The sequence below is a fragment of the Hydractinia symbiolongicarpus genome, chromosome 2 (genome assembly GCF_029227915.1).
Source record: "Hydractinia symbiolongicarpus strain clone_291-10 chromosome 2, HSymV2.1, whole genome shotgun sequence".
NCBI lineage: Eukaryota > Metazoa > Cnidaria > Hydrozoa > Anthoathecata > Hydractiniidae > Hydractinia > Hydractinia symbiolongicarpus.
This window is the reverse complement of record NC_079876.1, coordinates 6469378-6493215: the sequence shown is the minus strand read 5'-3', so window position 1 is coordinate 6493215 and position 23838 is coordinate 6469378. Positions and strand designations below refer to the sequence as shown.

General features: G+C 32.4%; 2 protein-coding genes across 7 annotated transcripts; both read right to left on the bottom strand.

Moving 5' to 3' along the window:
• Positions 1–91: 91 nt before the first annotated feature.
• Positions 92–16304, bottom strand: LOC130628994 (uncharacterized). 6 transcript variants are annotated; one of them, XM_057442095.1, is made up of 7 exons: positions 16260–16277; positions 14087–14120; positions 13892–13972; positions 4790–4881; positions 3694–4597; positions 2886–3154; positions 92–2400 (listed from the first exon to the last, which is right to left on the bottom strand). In XM_057442095.1, the coding sequence occupies exons 5-7, from the start codon at positions 4584–4586 to the stop codon at positions 92–94; spliced, it is 3471 nt and encodes a 1156-aa protein (XP_057298078.1). In that variant the 5' UTR covers positions 4587–4597; positions 4790–4881; positions 13892–13972; positions 14087–14120; positions 16260–16277. The 6 variants fall into 6 exon arrangements, with proteins under 6 accessions (XP_057298078.1, XP_057298086.1, XP_057298061.1 ...); XM_057442103.1 differs by lacking the exon at positions 14087–14120 and having other exon boundaries at positions 16260–16282; XM_057442078.1 differs by lacking the exon at positions 16260–16277 and having other exon boundaries at positions 14087–14520.
• A 2701-nt stretch (positions 16305–19005) lies between these two features.
• LOC130629042 (ankyrin repeat and death domain-containing protein 1B-like) lies at positions 19006–23392 on the bottom strand. Its single transcript, XM_057442139.1, has 2 exons — positions 23141–23392; positions 19006–19519 (listed from the first exon to the last, which is right to left on the bottom strand). Exons 1-2 carry the CDS (start codon positions 23372–23374, stop codon positions 19514–19516), a joined length of 240 nt encoding a protein of 79 aa, XP_057298122.1. The 5' UTR covers positions 23375–23392; the 3' UTR covers positions 19006–19513.
• Positions 23393–23838: the final 446 nt, after the last annotated feature.

The window sequence follows — 23838 nt, the reverse complement described above, 5'->3', positions numbered from 1 at the left end:
CATCGTTTGAGACTTCTACATTGTATTCAACCAGATGTTCAGTTAACAGTTTACTGATGATATGACCAGTTGATGATTTTACTGTATCCGATTAGTAGACGTTGGACGCTGAAACAAGGACCAGTTTTTGTGTCGCTCTGGACATTGCTTCTAACGTCAAATGTTTTAACTTGCAATCATTGCTTTCAATTATACAGATGCATTCGGCTGCTTCAACTCCACGACTTCCCTCAATAGTAGTGAGCATGTTATAATTTTGACTCTGCAAGAGATTTTTAACTATGATATCATCACAATTTAAAACTTTCCAGTCAGTGTACTTGTCGTAGTGAAAAAAATCAATCTTTAATAGTCTTAGTAATCTATGAAAAATAGCTTTTTGAGGTATTGTGTTATAGATGAACAAACGTTTAGTGGCACGATGCAAACATACATCTTGTAAAACAAGTGCTAACATTGGTATAAACTCTTTGTCTGTTGTTGGAGTATTTGCCGAATGTATCAATAACGGTTTTGTTCCTTCAATATTATGACCGATTGAATGAGCTGTATTAAATTTCAATGAAGTGTCAATTCTAACATTACCCGAAAGATCCCCATCTTGTATGGAAGCTGCAATGACATCAATATTAACCGGTGTTTCAAATACTTCTTCTTCTCCTTTTATTATCGGCGTGACATTGCTACTGGTAGTTTGTCCTTGTTGTTGTTGTGGTGGTGGTGGTGGTGGTGGTGGTTGCTGCTGCTGCTGCTGCTGCTGTTGTTGTCGCCGTTGTGGCTCTTGCCGCTGTTGTGGTTGTTTTTTCCAAATTTTGGAAAAGAAATTCAGTATTTTTTCGATATTTGTTTTGGTGGACATTCCACCTTTTGATTCCTGATCGGGAAGCTTCATTGTTACCTTGTCTTGTTCTACTTCATTTTCAAAAGCCTTTAAAAACTGAAAGATTATCCGGGTTGTTCTCATTGCTCTGTTAAGTTTTAATACTTTCATTCCTGTTTCTTCATACTTGTACTTGTCATGTATTGTGACTCTTTGGTGTGAAATTAATGTTCTATGTTTCTCAATGGATTGTGGGAAAAAAATGATGAAGGAGTTATTTAATTTGTCTTCAGTTTCCAGATAGTGTTTAAGCAAAGATGATTCTTCCTTGTTAAAGAACTCTCCATTTAATTCATCAATTATTAGATGCAGGTTTTGGTCAACATGTTTCTTAACCAATGACTCTAATAGCTGGTATGGTGTTGGCACCTCATTCATTTTCAAATCCTTAGCTAACTCGACAGTATCCTTTACAACAACTTCGACAGCGGCTTTGTAATTAAATCTTTTAGTAAGATTGACAATATCCCGTTTCAGCAATGTGTTGCCGTCCCAAATAACATAGTATATGATCGATCTATTCTCAGAGCGCTCGTAAGCTATTTCCAAATGTGCTAAAGCTAGCACTGTCTTACCACTGCCTAGAGGACCGATTATAATTTTTTTTAAAGAGTTGTTGTATAAATGACGGAGTTGCTGTGGAGAAAGTATTAACGAGCTTATTTGTTCGTGGACGTTGTTACTGAGTGAAGGAACAGAATAGAGTGCTTTTCTTGTAGCCATAAAACACATGACTTTACCAACTATGTTGATATACCGTTCCTTGTTGTCCTGAACATTATTTTGTACTTGTGAGCTTTGCAAAATATTTGAAAAGAACTTCGTCATATTTTTATCCTCAGCCAAAGTTGTTTTGGAGAGTAAGTTGCAGTCAACACAAAGGTGGAAATTTTCGATATCTGCAAAATGTGGTGCAGCTACAACATTTACCATTGTCAGGTGACCATTTTTAAAATATTTTTTAGTGATGATAGATAGCTCCTTCAAGTCTTCTTCGCCTGCTTTGACTTCATCTTGTATTCTTACTGCGTCGGTTGTTTCTGTATATCTAATGTTGACGATATAATTTGGCAACACAAGTAGAATTCTTTTGTTATCAGTAATTGTGCTTTCCAAACTCAAAGAAAATTCTTTATCCAGTTTTAGAAATCGAATATGTTCCTTCGTGCTATAATGAGTAAATATTGTACACATATGATGTTGTAATTCGATTATAACATCCTTTATCTTTTGTGCGAATAAGGAATGTGTGACGTTTGGCATTGGGGGTGGAATTTGGAGTGGTTCTTCCATGCATTTACCATTGACGGTGAAATAACGCTGGATGTAATCTCTTTCAAATGCTTCGTACTCCTCAGGTTCCATTGTTTGCAGGCTACCACCACATATAAATTCAATATTTGTTTCTTCTCTTTCTGCTCCTACAATGCATTTTATCTGTTCAGATATTCTTCCACTGTTGTGGGTTCTAACATCAAAATAACTGGTTGTACACATATGTGCTTGGACCAGTGCAATATCTAATTAAAAAAATTATTTTACTTTGCAACATTTCTACTTAAACAATTTTAATCTAAAGTGCTGTACAAAACAACGCGCTAGAGATGTTAAATTTTCTGTGTAGAATACTAAACGTTATTTTTCAAGAATCTTTGCAATAATTTTTATATATTTTTGCGTTCGCATAGCCAAAGTAAAACTTTTGTCGAGGTAAGTGGCTTGCATCGTTGAAATGATTGCTATTCTAACAAAATCTTGACATTGTTTTTTTATGGTTCGAATAATATTTTAAGTAAACCCTTAAGATTAAATTTGTTCTACTTGTAAATATAGCTTTCCCAACTTGTTTTACTTTTGCTCTGCCCTCATGCACATCTACATTAGTTAGTAATGCATTTTTTTGTTCTGTTTTGTTTTTATTGTTCCAACTCCTTATTCATTTTTTCCGTAAAAAAGAGCACTGTGAAGTCTTTCTGGATAGAATACATTATCTAAATTTACTCACCTTTAATTGGAATCAATTGAGTTTTACTTTCACTGTCAACTAACGTAACTGATAACCCATTAATAAATTCGGCAATGTGATTGTAAATAATCAGGATTAGTTTCCCTTCTTCTTCTTCCACAATGTAATCGTTGTCGACATGAAGTTCTATTGATTGTATCGCAAAATTTTCAGTAATGATGACTTGTACACTTTTCAGAGACCACTGCGAGCAGCCATCTTCAAATTGTATTAGAAAATCTCCCCGGAAATTTTTTAATAGTATATAGCTAAAATAAACATTAAAATATAAATTAGAATAATAAGTAACTGTATGAAATATTGTCCTAAAAACGATAAAATCTTATTTCTTGAAAGAAAGGTATCTTCTTTCTAGGCCGTTTTAAATGACAAGTTTTTGAACGACACGATGACAACAAAGGACTTTACTGTTCCCATTCCGTCTTTCAATCTTTCATAATCGTTTTGAATGTTCCTAACTCCGTTTTGGTTTTTTTTACATCAACTTGAATATATATAAGTCCATTCTTTAAGTTATTTAGATTTTACTTAATGTTGTCTTTGTTTTTATTTACTTTACATTTTAGTATTTATTTCAATCAGTGCTGTCATGATTTCAATCTGCTGTAGTCTTATCGCTTATGACTCTCCTATGCATTGAAATCATTACAGAAAAGTGATTTAGTTACACCAAGATAAATTGGAATTTAATTGAATGAAAATTTATTTACTTAACCATATTTGCCTTTTATGTTAAGTTGACAGAATCAATTTAATGATGGAACAATATAGAAAAAGAATTACACACCTGGGTTGTTCTCTTATAGTTTCTTCCAACTGAGAACTCTTCTGATCACATGATGATGAAGAGATAGTTTGCTTTACTATTTCCACTTCGGCTGCTAATCGATTATAATTATCTTTATTCTCTTTAATACCACCTTTGTTTTTCTGAATATTGTCTTTATTTGCTTTAATGTCACCTTGATTTTGTTTAATACCATCTTCGTTCTGCTGAATACTGTTTTTACTTGCTTTAATGTCACCTTGATTTTGTTTAATACCATCTTCGTTTTGCTGAATACTGTCTTTATTATTGTTAACATTGAAATTTAAAATTTCAGTATCTGCTTTGATAATTTTGATCTTAAATAAGTCTAAGTCATTCAAGCAACCAGATTTCAAATCTTTAATTTTTGTTATGTCGTATCCGAGTCTTCTTAATATACCTTCTATGGCATTCCATAGCTGATTATATTGTGCTGAACTCATTGCTCTTCCATGCATAACATTATTGCGCTCATTTCTGATTCGAATGATGTCAGCACCGACACTGAAATCATTTTGTTGCGGTTTTCTAGTTCTCCATCCACCAATTGGTGCTTGTATGCCGTTACAACAATTAATTAGAACGTCACATAAAATAGTGATGTCAAACAATTCCGAATCTGTTTCCTTATCTTGTGGAAAAACGATTTCCAGCTGATCTTTTTTCAAATGCTTTAAATGTTTCTTATATTGTTTTAATGACAGATATAATTGTTTCTTATCTCTTGGCATGTTGCCACGGGCAGGATCATGTAAAATTTCACGTAAGTGGTCACAACATTCATTGAGAAGCGTGACCAATTTAATTTGATATTCATTGTTAGTGATCAATGCGTGGTGAGAAGATCCTGTTGGAGGTACTGCCGTTGCCATGACTATAATATCTATAAGATAATTTCAATTTCAATTCAAGAAATATCAATAGAAGTTATAATTTTCATACTGTTTATCAACAAAATTACTAGAAATTCATGGAAATTCGCCTATCGCAACAAAGTCGATAGAGATACATTGCATTTGTTATTTTGTGTCCTGTAGCAACATTAGATCAATTAATTAAAAGAACAACAACACACCCGCGTTGACGTTCTTTCTTCAAAAATGCTCTTAACAGAACGTTTCTTCTGTTTCTACATATAATGTTTATTAGTGCGTTTGTTCGTTGTTTCTACGAAAAAAATCATAGTTTTAATACTACTCACTTAGTTATTCAGTATATAGATTGTAATACACCGATAAACAATTTGCAAAATGGCTATTTTTAATTTTACCGTATTGCTTTATTTGTTTGTGAGATCTGAAATGTGAGATCACATTTTTTTACTTTCTCTTACAATAATATTAGAGAAAGGGAGACTATTTAACGAATTCTTTACAATTTAAGACTTCACAGGTCCTAATTTGTTTTTAAGATATAATTTTGCGGGTTAAAGTTTTGTATAACTGATTTTTGATTGGTTTGAAAAAACAAAAGATAAGATTGGAATTTGAAGTACGTTTTCGAATTTTGCTCCACTCTACCCCTCTTTACTTCTTCAGTCTGAATGGAAACACTCCAGCTTGTGCTTTAACACCCATGTGTTACCACAGTCTATTTACGCAACGCTATTAGTAAGGAAAACAGCCCAAGGCTTTTAAAAATATACATAAACTTAAATTTCGACATAGTGCGAGTATAATAAGACATTTGGCTATCAAGCAGGCCAGTCAACTGATCATGCAATCATTCAGTTAAGTCAAGAAATATTTCAAACCTTATTGATCTCAGCACAGCATTCGATACAGTTAGTCATAAAATTCTATTATTATGGCATCATAATCATTATCATCATCATTCTCGGCTTAACGTCTGTTTTCCATGCTAGCATGGGTTGGTCGGGGTATATTAATGACCCTCTTCCAATCTGATCTAGACTGTGTTAGATCTAAACTCAACTTCCTCTCTATCAAGTCTGTCCTTATAACCTTCTGCCAAGTCTTTCTCGGTCTGCCTCTGGGCTTTGCCCAAGGAACTATCAAGTCTCTACACTTTCTTACCCAATTATCCTCCTCCATTCTTTCCAAGTGCCCCAGCCAATTTAATCTTCTTATCTAGATAACATCTTTAAATACATGATTAATATATTTGGTGTTATATTGAATCGCCGGTGGTTCTTGGATTTTTCCACGGAATGCCAACAAGTGTAATTAACAACAGCCATATTCTGCGTGCATGTCGCAAAAAACATATCGTGTTACGGGCACACAAAGTAACGTGTAACTTAAAGACGGGACACCTCGTGTGTTTTTTATGGGTTAACGACTAGTCTATATTAGGATACTCACTGTGTCAAATGGTAGCTGCAAATGGTGACGGGAATATTTTCGTGGATATTCCTGGCAGATGAATTCTTGTGAATTTTTTCACGGGATAACGACTAGTTTGTAGTAATAAGCACACTTCGAGAGAACTAATTTACTTATTTAATCCTTTATCATAATATGGTGACAGTGTATAAGAAGAATGGGTTGTTTTCATTTTCTTTTGAAGCCGCTAAAACCGTTATGTCTAATTTGTTAACTTTATCGACGTTACGTCAAGACGTTAAACCCTTTTAGACTGCCGTCAATCCGTTATAAAATTAGCGAAGCCATTGCATTGCACTTTTGAGTGTGAGGCTAAAAAAGGAAAATCTTTTAGACGCAAATGGCATCAGCTGCTCCACCCTAGGTAACTGGGGATTACCTACATTCAAAACTTGATTAATTAACCAGCGCTGTTATCGACAAAAAGCAGACATCTCTGTTCACTTTCCCTTTTTTATCACGTCCAACACAAAATTTGATGAAAATTCAAAAGGTGTCTAATAAAAATTCGAAAAATAAATAAAACTACAATAATACTATTTAATAGTTATTATACTGTTCGCATTTCGTGTTTCCGCAACACGACTTTTTTTCTCGCGTGCAAGCAGACAAATAGAATACGGCTTTTATTAAAGAGATCAAAGAATGTTGACATAAATGTCTGTGGTCTGGTGAGTACTCTTTACAGATGACGCATGTGATTAAAATAAACCTTCGCAAGTAAACCACAAAAAACTTATAGACAGTTAACCTGAAATAGCTGACTGGTAAATGATAAAAATGATCATAAAGCAAAATAAATTCAAAACTAGACTTATTTAACCCTATTCGGTCCGGGGTTTTTCGAACATACTATGACCGGGGGGGGGGGGCGGATTCCGCCCCCCCTCAATAACTTTTCATAAGATTGTTCAAATTGAATCAAACTTGGCACACTTATAGTACGTCATAAAAGGAACAAAATGTGGGAAAAAATGTTTGCTTGCGTCAGCACATTTTCTGTGACGTCATCAGAGGCTTGAAAATTGTTAAAAATGCCACTATCTGCTTAAAAAATAATTACTTTTGTTCTAGAGCGAATTTTTACATTCTGTTTGAAGTTTCTGAAAGCTAAATAAAATTCTTTTAACATATCTTCCGGTTTTTACATGGATCTAATAAAAAATTGCCAAAAATTGCCCGACAATCCGTTTTTTCCGGATTTTCGGGTAAAATCCGACAAAATCGGGAAATCGGAATAGTCACGTGTTAAAATTATTCAAAATGATTCTTCTTGATGAAACAAAGCTTGCAAGTTTCAAGTTCTAAGGATTATCCTAACAGGAGTTATTATATTTTCCCCATTATAAGGATTTCATAGAGATTTTAGGGGTAGTTTCGAGTAATGGCCAATATCAAAGCCTCAGAAAGGTATGGGACCTAACAATTTAGCATGCAGGTGTCTAATAGATAAATGGTGAAACTCAGTAAGTATCATAGCCATATAAGAAAGCAATCAGGAGTTATTAAAAAAACCGTCAGGAAAAGTAAAGAAAAAAGTATTTAAATACAACCAAAATTGTCTTTCATAAAGGTGGGTTTCCATTAGAGCGAATCTTCCTATAGCTCTAAAATTACACAAAATTTTAGTGCGACAGGAGTTCTACGCTCTAAATGAGTTTCAAATTATTATCTCTATTATAATAGCCGTATTTTGTCTGTCTCTGCGCAACATGGCGGAGCAAGTAGCGAGACCCGCCGAAAATCCCCGCGGCCCTGCAGCTTTATTTCGAATCCCCGGCAGACCCCGTTTTTTTACCGGCCTTGCTTTGCCGCTCATTGTAATAAACCAATCACGAGGCTCCATTTTCACTAATGACCAATCCAAGTGCTTCGCGGCCTCAACATGCCGACGGGAGGAAACATGCTACCCCTAAGGCCATTTTGGTTTGGAAGTGATGGTGTGAAGTTTGTAGGTTTCCTTTCAATCCTCCTTATTTCTTCTGAGTACTTTTTATCCTATAGGATTATTTAGTTTGTTTTCACATGTTAAGGTGAATATTTCATCACGTTTTCTAGCTACGTATAAATCTTAAACAAACCAATTTTAAGTTTTTGGCTAGCTACAAAACGTACATTTTGAGGCAGCTAGCTATAGCTAGCTTTATTTATTCCTATACTTTTAAAGTTTTTATTCAGTTTGGTATATTATTATTTATTTTTATGTTGAAGTTGGGTCTACCTAGCTAGCTCCTCTTTTAGCTACATCCTGCTAAAAAGTGAAAGTAGCCAAATGCAGTTTGGCTGCAAGTGAAAGTAGCCAAATGCAGTTTGGCTGCAACACAATTCTTAACAATTCTTATGCTAAATGCAGTTGTCAGCGGCCACCTTTATTACTGATTTGAAAATTTATTATGCAAAATAAAATTGCTGAGTAATTTTTTAAACTGAACCGGGTTAATGTCAGGCTGTTCACTGATTTCTTTTAAAACCGAAGCGATCAGGATTTTTGGAAAATGGTATTACCCCTATGCTCATGTATGACACGATTCACCTGTTAAGCGCTCAGCCTGGTGTTAACAACGGGCTGTTTCCTGTGTTTTTATTTAAACCGTTGTGATAAATTTTATTTGGAAAATTTTATTCCGCCTGTTACTCATGTATGACACAATTTACTTGTTAAGTGCTCAGCCTGGTGTTAATGACGGGCTTTTTCCGTGTTTTTATTTAATCCGTTGTGATAAAGTTTTTGTACCTGCAATAAACATTCAACCTGGTGTTAACAACAGGGTGTTTTGTGTGTTTTTTATTTAAATTGAAGTTGCGATAAGTTTTTTTGGGAAAAGGCTATTATGGCTATAACGCATGTGTAACACCATTTACCTGTACTAAGTGCTCAGTCCGGTGTCATGATTAATTTGTTAAGGTTTACTGAAACGTACTCCGCAAAATAAAATAATATTGACTATTTTCTTTTCTTATGACGGGGTAATAACAGGTTGTAAACTGTGTTTTTATTTCGGTTAAAGTTGCAGTAAAGTTATATATATACATATATTTTAAAAAGTACATTACAACCGAAACACTATAATGTTGTTTGAGCTTTACTCAATTCACGACATATTCTGCATACCTGTACTAGAGCACTCCAATTATGGAGTTTTTTTAGTTTTTTTATGGGGTAACGACTGGATTTTTCCTGTGTTTTAAGTTAAACCGAAATTGCAGTAAAGTTTTTTATGAAAAGGGTATTATGCGTTCTCGGCCCACTGTCATGATTAAGTTTTGAACTTTTACGGAAACTTATTCCGCAAAATAAAATAATATTGCCCGATTGTTTTTGCTATGGCGGAGTAACAACGGTTTGTAAACTGTTTTAATTCAGCTTTTGTTGCGGGAAATTATTTTTTTTTAAATATCTTACAGTCGCAACACTGCAATGGTGTGTGCCCTCCACTTGATTTACGACATACTGCATACCCGTACTAAAGCGCTCCACCTTACCGGGTCGCACAGTTTGCGGTTCTTATTAAGCGCTCCTCAAGGCATTCAACAACAGTTACTTGTGGCTTAACCCGGCGTTTCGACGCCGGGTCTCCCGGCTAGTTCATATTATTATTTGTGCGAAATTTTCTTATGTGAACACACGCATTTCAAGATGGCAGACAGTTCAGAAAAAAGAAGAAGCTGTGGCCTTAATAGTAAAAAAAAGAGACGAAGAAAATCGCCATTTTCTCGTGTTCGTCAAATTTATAGAGAAAGAGAATTGAAAGGAGTGCATAATCAACTGCTTTAAGAAATGAAATTGCGCAATGAGGGCAATAGTTGTCATCTTGGCCAAACTTGGTGATTTTGTTGTAGGGTCATTCTTGTTATTTAAATAATTTCAACCGCCGCCTCCGAATAAGAATCAATATCCTCCTCATCCTCCGGAGCCGTTATATTTGATTTTGTGTCTCTAATTTGAATACTTATCAAGCCAAGACAAAAAAGAGTATTCCTTTAAAATTTGACACACGATTCAACGTCAGCCAAACCTGATCCCAATGCAAATTTCCTTCTTAGGTTATTCCTTTCCTTGCTGTATCTTTTTTAAGTTGTCCCATCTTTGAAAAGCTTAACCTTAAAACAGTTGAATTTAAAAAACATTTTTTCTAATTAAGTAATAGAAGAAGCTGAATACGCTCAAGGTTTAACAGCGCAAAAATATAGCGCATTGAACTGACGAAAAAGGATAAACTTTACCCTCTTCGCATCCTAATTCATCCTCAACTTTCCTCCAAGCATTTGCCACTCGCTCTTTTTTCTCGATCTCGATATTAATATGCGCAATTTATGCAATGACGTATTCATTGATTTACCCCGTGTAGAGATTGGCGCTTGCAGTTAGAGAAATAACGAAAAAATGTTAATGATATTTCCAATAGAATTTTTTTACAATTATCAATCATGTTCACAAACAGAAATGTAAACATAATTGAATTTCAGTTTGAGCCAGAACGACTCAATAACAAACAAAAAATTCCCTCTTATAATGACAATGAAGCAGACACACCAGATCAGTGAGTGGTGCCTATGTGCAAAAGTGCGAAAGGATGCCTATAGCTGTTGACTGTTTATGCTGTAACGAGGTGGACACTATAAATTACTTCCAGCTACGCTACTGTAAAATTTGACCTCACATTTTTCTTTTGGTTGTATTATAAATGAGCGCCTGGGTATAAGGTTTCTGTTGTGTTTTTGATAAGAAATGTATAACAGAGCACGAAGATTTCAACGCTGTTGTGATTTAAAACAACACTTTGTGGACAGCGATAGTTGCTATTCACAATCAGGAAAGCCGTAGACTTAAAAAAAGGACGAAGTTTCTAACAAATAGGTCGCTAGCACTCTTGCTTCCAATCTTTTTTGAAGATGATATTTTTAGATCTTATCGATATGCGGCATACCGCCAATTTTATTGGTTTGTTCATAACCACTTGGGAAAAGGTGTTCGTCGGGTGATACAATCTTGTGTCGTGTCTAGGATACGTAGAGAATATCCAGGTCCGAATGGGGGTGTATACTGGCTTCAAAGAAAGTGAATAAATACCTGAAATTGATTTTTCTCACACAAATTAAGTTGACGACGAGAATATTTGATTGTAAATTAAAAATAACAGGCTTTTTCAGAAGAGGCGTGCGATCGTACGCGCATGCCTTGGCACACGCATAAAACACGTTCGATGGCAACCTTCGAAATAATTTTTGGAGACTCGTCAGACAAAATGCTTGCCACATTTCCAGTTTGTTCGGAGATGTCCTTAGCTCGTTTAGAACGTTCATCGGACAAAACGTCGATAGATTTCCGTCTTGGTCAAACACTTTTTATCCATTAGCAAGCCTATTCATAGCCAACCTGACCATCCTAGCTAATTCACCGACTCCTGACTTAGTTAAAAGAACTACGTAGACATGAATCTCTTTTGCCTGACCCCTTCGTCGTTGGTAACCAGGTCTTACACAAGAAATCCAGCCATGCGGTTCTTAACTAATGCGGAGGTGAACGCCGACGAAGCACGGATGAATCAAGTCTGCAAAACTGCACTTACAGGCGGAACAGACATTTTATCATGGATTTAATTGTAGATAATTTCTTCATTTGACAAAACAATTGGAATCCATAGCAAGTCCGAATTTACCGGATTTTTTTCTTCATGCCCCAAGTGTTATTTAAACAATATAAATTGGCAAATGTGAAATGTTGCTACGGCTATTTTTTTAATCAAAAACAACACATCTACTTTGCTTGTTACAGACAGACTAGAACTAGCGTAGTAATGTTTTTTTTTTTAAACCCGTGGAAGAAACCACGTGCAGAAATTTTTTTTAATTTGTTGTTTCTTATCATAAAACGTTTGTTAATTCAATGAAATAGATTTAAACAAAATAGGCAACGTGAATATGTCCCAACATAAATTTGTGACAAAGTATTTACATTCATTGTAGTTACACAACCCGCCAGTAAGATTAAATTGGCAGACAATGAAATTCCTAGCAAGTGAAATGACTTTAATTTTGTAACGTGATTTGTTCTAACCAATCAAGAATGTAAATGGAAGTTTTTGGGGGGATGTTTTTTATAGTCGCTTTTGTAGAAGAAATATTCTTACATACAAAAATAACATGCAATTATATATTATTAATGATTATATCTAATTACAAATAAGGTCGTTCTGCATAGACATAATTACAAACTGAAATCTATGGAATATATAGCTTTATCCACGACTAATCTATATTATTAATACCCGTCTACGTCTGTCTGTTACGCAAGTAGCAAGACACACGCAATGCGGTGTAAAAAGGGCAAACAAATCCGTGGACTAGCTTTAAATAGTCTCTTCACCGAAGAAGGTTTCAGTAAACAATAAAAAGTGATGTCAGAAAGATACAAGATGCCCTGGGGACGAGGTTGCTCCTAGTCAGGAGGTTAGGAAGTCGAACTGGCTTAACTTACATAAAGGCTGAAATGCACGATTGTATTTTAATATCTTTTATTTATTTTCATATTAACATTTGACGTCAATAAATCAATACACGTCCATTTTTATTTAATTACTCTCATTCTCCTATCGCTATCACTTTCGTCTACCTCACATGATATGTCCAAAGTTCATATCGCTCTACTTTTGTAAACAACAAAATCCATGGTTTTAATTAAATCCATGGTTATAATTATCTTCTTTACTGTAATGCTCTGGATAAACGCTTGCTACGTTTACTTAAATTCTTTCTCAATTTATTGTTTTGTCCTTTCAGTATTTTCTTTTAATAAACGCTCATCTAATAAGACCACCGCCTTTTTCTTTAAAGAGCTGTTTCAAACTCGTCCCAGCGCCTTTTGTCTGTTCATTAAAAAAAAGACACAAAAGGCGCTGGGGACGAGTTTGGGGCTGTTTAATAATGATATTCATGAAGCCCACTTTAAACATAGGAATGAAGGAAGGAATAAGATATGATAAATGCTGCACTAGCTTTTAATATAATGATAGAGATAAATTAAAATTGTAAAATTTTATCAAAAGTTTCTTTCTTAAACCTTCATCTCCAGTTCAAAATTGGACGCCCCTAAAGATACACACCCGGGCGTTTTTAAAGCATTGTAGTATATGTATTGAATTCCTTTATATTAGTACTAAAAGTATTAGTACTAAATATTACTACTTAATACGTCGTCGAAGGAGAGATATTATTACAAAGGAATGCAAATATTTTCAAGTATTTATTTATTTAGTTGCACGCATCTTGTCATGAGAAGAACATGGCTCATCATTTTTTACTTGTTAACAGTCTTGCCAAGTTCTATACTTCACCAAAGTTTTTGTCATCAACTCAATTTTTCTTGAACATTTAAGGTTACATCATTAACATTTTCCAAATTTTATCTGGCAATATATATTTACTAGGTATTGCTGTTAACCTCGCTCCAAGGCCTCTAATTGCTGTCCCAGACTTTGGGAAGAAGTAAATTGTCGGATGAGGTTGGTTTTACTGAAAAGGGTTTGTTTGATAAGAAACATGTTTATAAGAAAGTCATATGTGAGTCTTCGTATTAAAAAATTAAGAAACATTTGCTACTAGATTGCTAAATGAAACTAAAGGTTAAAAACAACCTGAGTCAGACTGGAAATTCTTACATCAACATTCTATCTGTTATATAGATTACAAAAATGCAAGTAAACAAACATAATGCAACATAGGAAAAAATAAAAAGACAGGAAGATAAGGAAAGATGAAAACAAACAGCATTATAAAATTGAAAGTATCACCACAATAATATTTAAAAAAGATGAAGAAGTGACTAAACTTACCCGTGTAACGTGATTTTTTGTAAATATATATGTAATTATATTTTCCGTTCTGAGATTCTTTCAACGTTTAATGTTGTTCAACTAAAAAAACCAAAAATCATCTTTGAAGAACCAAGGAGACTAAATATCGATAATATCAGTCAATGATATTATAAACATAATTATCAAAAAAGATGGAGAACTGACTAAACTCACCCGTGAAACAGATTTCATATATAAATATTTGTATCTAAATATATATTTATCTTTTTTTAAAAATTGTGCTGACGTTAAAAGCTGCTGAACTTTCTTCGCTGAAATCTAAAAGTTTATGACAAACCAACCCTAAAATATATTATGTTGTCTTATTGGTAATCGTCATGCAACATTGATTACATATATACTTATTCTTTTGTTCAAAATAAAACAAATTATTTATATAGTCATGGTGTAATACAAAGAGTATTGTAATTATATTAACCAATCATATTTCTTTTCGTGTTTACGTAAGTGTTTTTTCTCTCTCTAAACGACGCAAATGTAATCACATGACTACTTAGTTGCTTAGAGCTTTCACAAGAAACTCTTTCTTATTGTGTTCTTTAATTAGGTCATAACACACTTTGACTGTGTGTTACAAGATGTTTTGATTGTTGCGTTAACGGTAGAATCAGAAATATTCTCTCTTTGTTTGTGTAAAAACTAATATCGGTAGAGAACGATCTTGTAGGTGTTTTTCAAGTAGTAGAGCAAAGCGGATCTTTCTGTTGCGATGTAACGTTACGCACACACTTTGTTCGATGAATGTCACGGGACAATACTGATGCAATGTGAACGAGTGAAAACACGGCTTATCGGCACCCTCGTGGTTTTTATTCCATAAAATAACTTTGCAAGTAATTGATTGTAGTATACGTTCTCATTATATAGTAGACATTTAATAAATGATTCAGGCAGTAAACAACTTTTTGATTTTATTAAAATACTGCGCTTAAACTTAAACTTTTGCAGTTTTGTGAATAAATTATTCGTAAATTGAAATAACCGGATATGATTGGCTTTGTGCACCGATTACAGTATTTTTGATCTGATTAATTTCTGAAGTACATACCGAATTTGCAACTTCATAGTGATGTAATTATATTATAACAAATACATAATTAGCAACGACATCATGTGCTATATACCGTTGTTAACAAACTAAATAATTTCTAGAATCGGATCTTATTTTATCAGTTAAAATAAGGATTAATATTCCACATGTTTTGTCAACTTTTGTCCGGCTCATTTTTATCGGTACTTTTTTATATGATCAGTTAACTATACTCTAGCTTTTCTAAAAAGCTTATTATTCCAGCTTTATAAATATTTTGAAACTCTTTGTTAAACATTTTGCATGCAATGCTTACCAACATATATTCCGTATTTTGTCCGTCCAAATTTTACTACACAGCGATGTTTCAGAGCCAGACTTTCACAGAATAAAGAAATTCCAATTAAAGGAGATTTTAGAACTTGATTAATTTTTCGCTGAAAACAATTGGTCGAGCACTTCGCGCACTGATTCTTTTGAAATTAAAAGCAACAGAAAATTCAATACATTTGAAGCATACATAAAATAGTTATTTCTCCTTCTGCCTTTCTTCCTCCAAGATTGTAACAACAATTTGTTGAGAAACATTGCTGGATAAAAATGTTTGTTTTGACGAGCGTAATTATATTATATTTCCTGTTTCTAGAACTTGTTTGAGGGAACCATAGAATCTGTTGTTTATTGTTACGGCCGCAATTTGCAATAACTAATCCAATGTATTGAAAGTTTAAAGTAAACAAATATTTAGAATACTTGGTGGTATTTTATTAATTAATGATACTTTTATTGGTTGATATTATAACAACCAAGGTGTGTAATGCATATAGGGGAAGATTAAACCGCCCTCTTGTAAAAAAATATTTTACTGCAGATTAAAAGTCATTTTCATAATGCCAATGCGGGTTTTACAGTATGTGAAGGTAATCGGGTAGACGTACTAATTTTTCGTTAAATTTTTTTTTTTAATTCAAAAGAAATGTTTCGCTTAAACACAACAATTCACACATAATACACATTTGGATATACTATATAGTCGAGAACACATATTCATAAATATTATGGCGTCATACGTAAGAGACTGCGTGATTACCGGGCGAGTTACTTTATATGTTGTTTCATTAGAACGCACAAAATTTAATTATTGATTCATTCAATTACATAATTCACGGTGGGAGTAGTAGTGTAAACCTCTAATTATATCTGGACGCATTTTGACGTACTTTCAAATTTCGCTGCATAATGGGGAAAAATACAAAACAAAAAACAGTAAAATGAATAAAAACTTATAATACTTACTTTGCCTTCTTTTTCTGCTTCCTATCTCAACCAAAACCTTTTCCTTAATGGTCGCCTAAACCTTACTACTAGATATTAAACACCTTTAATACGGACATGATTTTTAACAATACGTCTTTTACAATAGAATAGGACACGCATTAATGACATAAACAATTCTGAGTAAATTGATTAGTTCTCTTATGTATAAGTTATTTATGAAGTAAATCTTATTAAAAACCATCAAAAACAGTTTTTTTAAGCACTTCGGTACCACATATATAGTTAGTTCATTTTATTTTTTATACTTTTTTAAATAATTTGTGGTGAATTATTGAGTGTTTTTTGGTGAATATTTTTTGTTTGTTCAAGCATTGTTCGGTTCTTTGTGGGTTTTTTCAGGCAAATACCTATTTTTTTTCAAAACGCATAACTCGCCAGAAAACACCCGCACTTTTAACGGTGTATGCGGCTTATCGGCACCCTCGTGGTTTCTATTCCATAAAATAACTTTGCAAAAATGCAAGTAAACAAAGTGGAAATTTTTCCCGGTTGAATTAGCTAAAACGTCCTAATTTCGTGATTTACGTCTTAATTCTGTGATGTACTTTTTTTCCAATGTCAAATATGCTAGGCTCTACATATACATACTAAATAATATAAAAGCTCCTACGCAACCTATTTCTCTTCGATTTGAAAAATCTCAACAACCTAACAAATGCAAAATCCTGGACTTCATTGGGGATAAATTTGTGATGTAACCAATGATGTTGTTGTCTATAAATAAGTGAAACCTTGTGTTTACAATTATATTTGATTGATGTCAAGACTTTTGGGCTGAAGAATCATCTGAAATGAAAATTTTCAAGATGATCGTATCATCATAATAAAGATACAAAATCATTAGCAACACTGGTAAAAACTTTAGAAATAAAATAAAATGGAATAAAAAATAGAATCAATGTCTGCAGAATGAATTTCCAAAATGCACCTAATTTAGTTATAGCTAGCTATAAGTTCCTTATAATTGATGCAATCAATATGTTTTAAGCTCCAAAATGAAATTAAATCAATGTAAAACCATAGTTGAAAGACTGAGATAAGGACTAAATACATACATTAAAATCCACGACAAGTAACAAGCAACCATCCAACATCCAATACATATGATATAAGACTCATAATGATTGAAAAAATCAAAGGGAAATATGCGCTTTTTCACAAAAATGAATAAACGGCGCGTCATTAAACAACTTTTCGTTCCTGAAGTTTCGTTTCCAAACACTAGCCACCTAAGGTGTGACTCGGTAACTTGTCTCGGAATATGAAATACGTTTATCTTAAGCTAGACTTAACTACACTATAATAAATACAACATTATGAGCACTAGATCTTAAGACATTCTTTTGAAAATCAATGTCAACCCACTTTATAAATAAAACTTTTACCGCCTCAGCTAGTGTCTCATGTAATCTCGCACATAAATTGGCTCCGTGTAAAATATTCACCAATGTGTTCATTTTTTATTCCGAGACGAAGAAAGGCTAAACCAAACACACATTCCTGCGTATGGTGTAAACAAAGAGCAGTAAAAGTCAAATTGAATGAAGGAGTTTACATTTTTAAAGTTCTTTTTGATGTTTTAACATTTTGCAGTGGAAATGGTAAACTTTATAAAATTATATGGCGTGCATGAAAAATGTGGAATGGAACAAAAGGCCTTTATGGCTTTATCAAAATCACATGTTGTGATAACTAATTCACTGTGGTGAAAGTTCAAAGTAAAGAAATATTTGAAATACTTGTTTTTTATTAATTACTATGACAACACGAATTGTTGTTTAAACCCAATTTTCCTAGATGAATTTTCACATATTGATCAATCCTATTTTTAAATTACACATGCGGGCATTGGGTGGTATGTCCCGTGTTGATTTAACAATTTTGTCGCGGTAGAAACGGTCCTTTTTGAGACATTTTATTTGCACTGAATTTGAGTTGGTTAAAGTTTTGCATTTTATTATAATCTGAGTTCTTTACAATTCTTAGTGTAAAAATATGCTGATGTTGTTTTCCTGTCAGCTGCGAGAATTGGCTTAAAATTAACTAATCAATTAAAGTATTGTTGTACACACAAGGGTATTATAATACAAAATTGCACAACTAATAGGATTGTTGATGTATACCTGTTGTCATATTTAAAGTTTCATGAGTGATACATGCAAAATAATGCTTGTAAATGAAAAGAAAAAGTTGCTTGGGAACTTTGAATTGGAAGACACTTTGCTATGGCACGTTTTAGACGTCAATTAATGGTTATTAAACGTGTTTAATATTAGCCTACTAAAAAAGATAATGGTATAGTTTAAGTTATTTTGTGGAAAAGCGCGAAAAATGGAAGAAAATCATTTCCGTTCTAAATTTGATCGAATGTAGTAACAAAAAAGATTGACATGCTTTCTTTAATATTCTAAATAAATTGATATTTATCTAAAAGGAGTAATTTCAAACCTTTCTGATAGAATTTACTTTTGCATGAGGCATAACAAAATTACATAGTTATTTTGTTAAAGATTATATACCTATACATTTTATGTTAATACTGAAAAAAGTAAAAAGATTTTTTGTAAAACGATTCTTGCTTGACCTAAGAAGACGCTATGAAGAAATTTCAGGTAAATCGAACACAATCATTTTTTAAGGCACACCTAGATTGAGCGCTCAACCTGACATGTGATTCAAACCCAGGATCCACTAACAATAGTAGTAGATATCAAACATATATTATCTCATGACTTTTAATACTAATTACAAAGCAGTGAACATAAGAAATCCACAAAATAAGGCTAAACCGGGTATTATAGTGTCCTTTTACTTAAAAGTTCCATACTCCAATATTAACCTATTGACTTGACATTTGGTCTGATATGGTTTTGGGCTGGTTCGATGAAATTTAACCAAATAAATGTTTTGTTATCATCATACTTTCTTATATTCCAGAATTTACCCATTTTCAGAAACGCCCATAAGCTCAGGCTCAGAAAATATTAAAGGCAAACCTTACAGTTATGCCAGTCAATTATGCCATTGAAAGAAAAATTTAAAACAAATTTTTGCTGATTTATTTTTGTGATTAGATGCTCTTGTGGTGAGAATACTGAATTAATCTTTAAAGTTGGTTTGCCATTGCCAATTGTGAGCGCGATGTTACGGTCACACTCTTCATATAGAGGAGCCTTCTGAAAGTAGCCTTGTTTCCAAAATAGTTATGTTCTTCAAATCTAAATATAATTTAACAGGAATATTATATTGATCTAAAAACTTCAGTTCGTTGAACCATTATAAAATTTCGGAAACGTCATAATTATTATGATTTTTGATATTTGAGAATAATGTACTCAACAGTTTTCTGCAAGTAAAGCTGAATTTATAACATAAAACGAAAAAATAAGAGTATAATTCATTAATTTTCACATCGCGTAGGATCGTGTTTTCTCTTTCTCTGCTCTTAAAATAGTTATTAAATATTTACATTTATGTTATATAATAATAACTAGTTCAAGAAAAAGTTGTAAAGAATTGTTTATTAATCAAAGAAAGCGTTTGAATATCGTTTATGACTAAAGCTTTTAATGCACTCAATTTTGCATAAAACTGTTTCTAATATAGCAGCTCCATTCTATGATATTTCAAATGTCATATTAATTATCCACCAGGCAAGTGTATTTGTTAGCATATAATGTTTCTCAAAAAGGAATATTGTGTTTCCAAAAAGCTGAATTTTTAATAAAACCTGAAAGCATTTTCTTATACAGTATTCTGTCCAATTAGGGGACACTCTAAAAGGCAAAGACATCTTATTAGCGGACATTTTGCTCATACACTGACCGTTTTATAGTCAAAGACTCATAAAAACTTTCCAAAAAGCGGACACTTAATTAGGGGACACTCTAATTAGCAGACAATATTTTTTGCACCAAAGAGCAAATATGGTTTTTTTTCTCTCCAATTAGCGGACAGTTCAAAAAAAATAAACGATCTCAATAGAGGCTAAAGATCGTCAAGATAAATAGCAGAAAACAAAAAATAATTAAAAACATTTCGAAATAAAATCTGTAATCCTCCGTCATTTGTTAAAATTTGTTTGAAAGACTTTAAAGATCTGTAAAGATTGAAAGTTTGTTTCGTTATAATTATGTTAATATTATATTATAATTTGTTATTTTTCCTTTGTGATAGAAAAATCGGCCTTATTTTCTAATTTGCGGCTTAAAATGTAAAACTTTCCAAACGTTAGACACTTTAATGATTTACCGATGGTGTCCGCTAATTGGAGAGTATACTGTACATCGGTATAAAACATAAAATAATAAATTTGCTCTCTGGAAGCTTCAGGAAATGAAGGTTCATATCTTCAAATTATTTTAATTTTTTTAACAAGAAAAATGAATCGCATGACTTAATCTCGACTTTACTGTTCCGTCAACATATAAAAACTTAAAATTCTGTGCACTCAAACCAATTAAAATGCACTTTTGTTCCTATGTTATATGTAAGGTACGGATGGAATTAAGGGCAAATAATTATTTTTTTTAAAAAAGTTTTAGTTCAACAATTCCGGACAAAATATTATTAAGACTGATTTTTCTGCGTTTCCTTGAAACATTGCAACGCCCGCACTAAAAACAAAGTTCATCTGTACAATGACATAAGTATTTTGCTTTTCTCTTCCAGGAAACACAATTTTAGGCGAATACGAATTCTCCTAAAACATGAAGTGGATATTCGGAATATTAATAAGAATAGGAAAAGTTGTAATGACAGAAAAAATAGTTTAACTTAATAGTTATACTTAAAAGAAGAATAAATCCTTTTATCAATTAAGTTATGGAAATTCGTGAAGGGCTCTTACTTTAATTGTTACTTTAACTTTTTGAATCTCCTAGCCTTAAAGTAATTGTAAATAATTAAGAAAACGTTTTTCATTTTCTTTAAATGTGATCCAGTAAATACATTTTCTAACAGCTAGCTATATATTGTTTATGAAATTTTCAGACATCTATTTAACATTGTATATAAAAATCCCAATCATTTACGCAAACATGCAGTATATTATTTAAATTAAATCAGTCAAATACGTTTGCGTTTGAATGCTTTTGTCTAACGTCGTAAAGTATTTAATACCCTAATTTAAATTTGGTATAAAGATAATCTGTTATTCTGAAGTGCTCATAAAGTTCTATGGGCTACAAAACAAGCTGCTGTTTTTAGAATACAGTCTACAATATACTTCTTTTTTTAATAAACTTGCTGACAGCTAATTTAGACGCAGTTTCACTTCAATAATGAATTTTTTGACTGCTAACCCAAACACAACAACTACAATTAGACGCAGTATGTTTTTTTAAAATAGATCAATCAAAATCGTTGGTGTTGGAATTCTATTGTCTGTAATTGTTAATTAGAAATTTGAGATTTTTATCTTTATCACGAAATGTGCTCATCTTATTTTATATTCCTTTTTGAACAGTATCAACTTTGTTAATAAGTCTACGCACAACTTTGTCCCCAGAGGTTCTTTCGTCTTGACTTGGAGACCGGGCGCTAGCTGCTTTGACATATCAGGCAACATATCCAGGGGACGAAAATGGTCCAAGCAGCTGGCTGTTTCTTACCTGTTGGAAGGCCTTTGAAGCAAGAATGCTTTCTGGCACTACTTCCCTTTTTCTTAGACAAGTGTGTTATAATTACTCACAAAAATAAATTTAGTTTCAATAATTTCATCTTCATTTTTTTCGCCAAGAATTGTTTCAGGAGTTTTAGGGCAGTATGTTTATGGTGCTACTTTTTGGAAAACGGGAGATGAAGTCAAACTGCGAATAATACGAAAAATCAATGATCACAAAATGGCGGCTTTTGTGATGTGTAAACACAAAAAAATGTGTCTTTATATTTGTTTTATTGTTTCGAGTTTTACTTTATAACTGTTATGTTACTATTCTTCAGTATAATCAGGATAAGACTGGAAAGTATAGCTACTTCAACATTAAAACAGCCATCATGTGACCATGCGTTCTAAATGAGAGACAATGGTCAATTTGTACATAACTCACATTATAACGCGAAATTTGTGCAATCTCTATGCAAAAATGCAAAATAATTTCGGATTACGAAACATCGTGACATTCTGTATTTAAATTTTTTAAATAACTTTTTATTTAATTATTTTTAGATCTATAATAATCAATTCATGCTTTCAATGATAACAATCAATTTCAGAAGATGTAAAATATAAATCAGTCTGGGTACGAAATTGTATTTTGACCTCTTTTCTGTTCTTTTAGATTTATTTTTTTTAATTTCATTATAATTTTTTATTTTAAAAAATGATAAGAACGACAAAATCTACGACATATCCAAATATATCTTTCAGCAAGCTTTCGCCAACGCCCAGGTTGGCATGTTCACACACATCACACTTTATCTCTTTTTTATTCCGCTGTCTCTGTTCATTATTTCTACATACATAAAAAATCAAAGCTGTCAGAATTATTAAAACTATAAGTATTCACTATTTTTAACCTCCACACTTTATTCTCAAGTTTTATTCACTACATTCAATTTGTTAATTAGTTTACTCCGTTTAAAAATATCATCTTTTTCTCATCGCGAATCATTACATCCGTTTTTTCACTATTATTTCTCCTTATTGTTATGAAATTTTAAAAAATAAAACTTTACTCTTAATTTATCTTTTAATTTCTTATACCACGCACAAAAATTTAAAAAAATAAAAACATTCCATACCTAAATATTTATTTAAAAATTTATTTAATCCTTGTTATTTTCAAATTAAAATAAAATACAAATTTATTCTTTTCCAATTTATTTAAATAACTTACTTCGTATTCTTTTAATTTTCGTCTTATTATTTCCCAGTTTTGTTTTTTCAACCTCCCTCCAGCACAATCATAAGCTGTTCCTCCATGATTATCTTTGATCATCACATCAATATTTTTATGACGCAACAAAACGTCCACACATGAGATGTGACCATACAATTCAGCATAATGTAATGGTGTGCGGTTGTTAACATTTATAGGGTTGATGTTTGTTACATCATGTCGACATAACATATCTAATATTGAGTGACGATCATATGATGCAGCCAAATGATAACTGTTGAATTTTGATATCGTTAGTCTCTGGATATCTAAAAATAAAAATACTAAATGAATGAATGAAAAAAATGAATTTATAAATTCGTGAAATATGACATGATTAAATACATTTTAATTATAAAACATTTTATAAACAAAGTTAATGTATTAAACATCAAATAATTAATTGCAAAATTTATTTCTATTCAAGTTAATATTAATATGTTGACGTCATCATGTATAGCATAAATTCAGGAGAAAATATTATACTTGTATGAACCACGGAAATGTTTCAGTTAAATTCGAAACTCAAAAATTTTTCGCCTGTTAAAATAATTTCACATGACATTTTTAATAAAAATCTCTGAAGTAAATATAGCTATTCCTACAATTACTACGATAACATAATGCGTTTTTATAAACCAACCTAGTCTAGCACT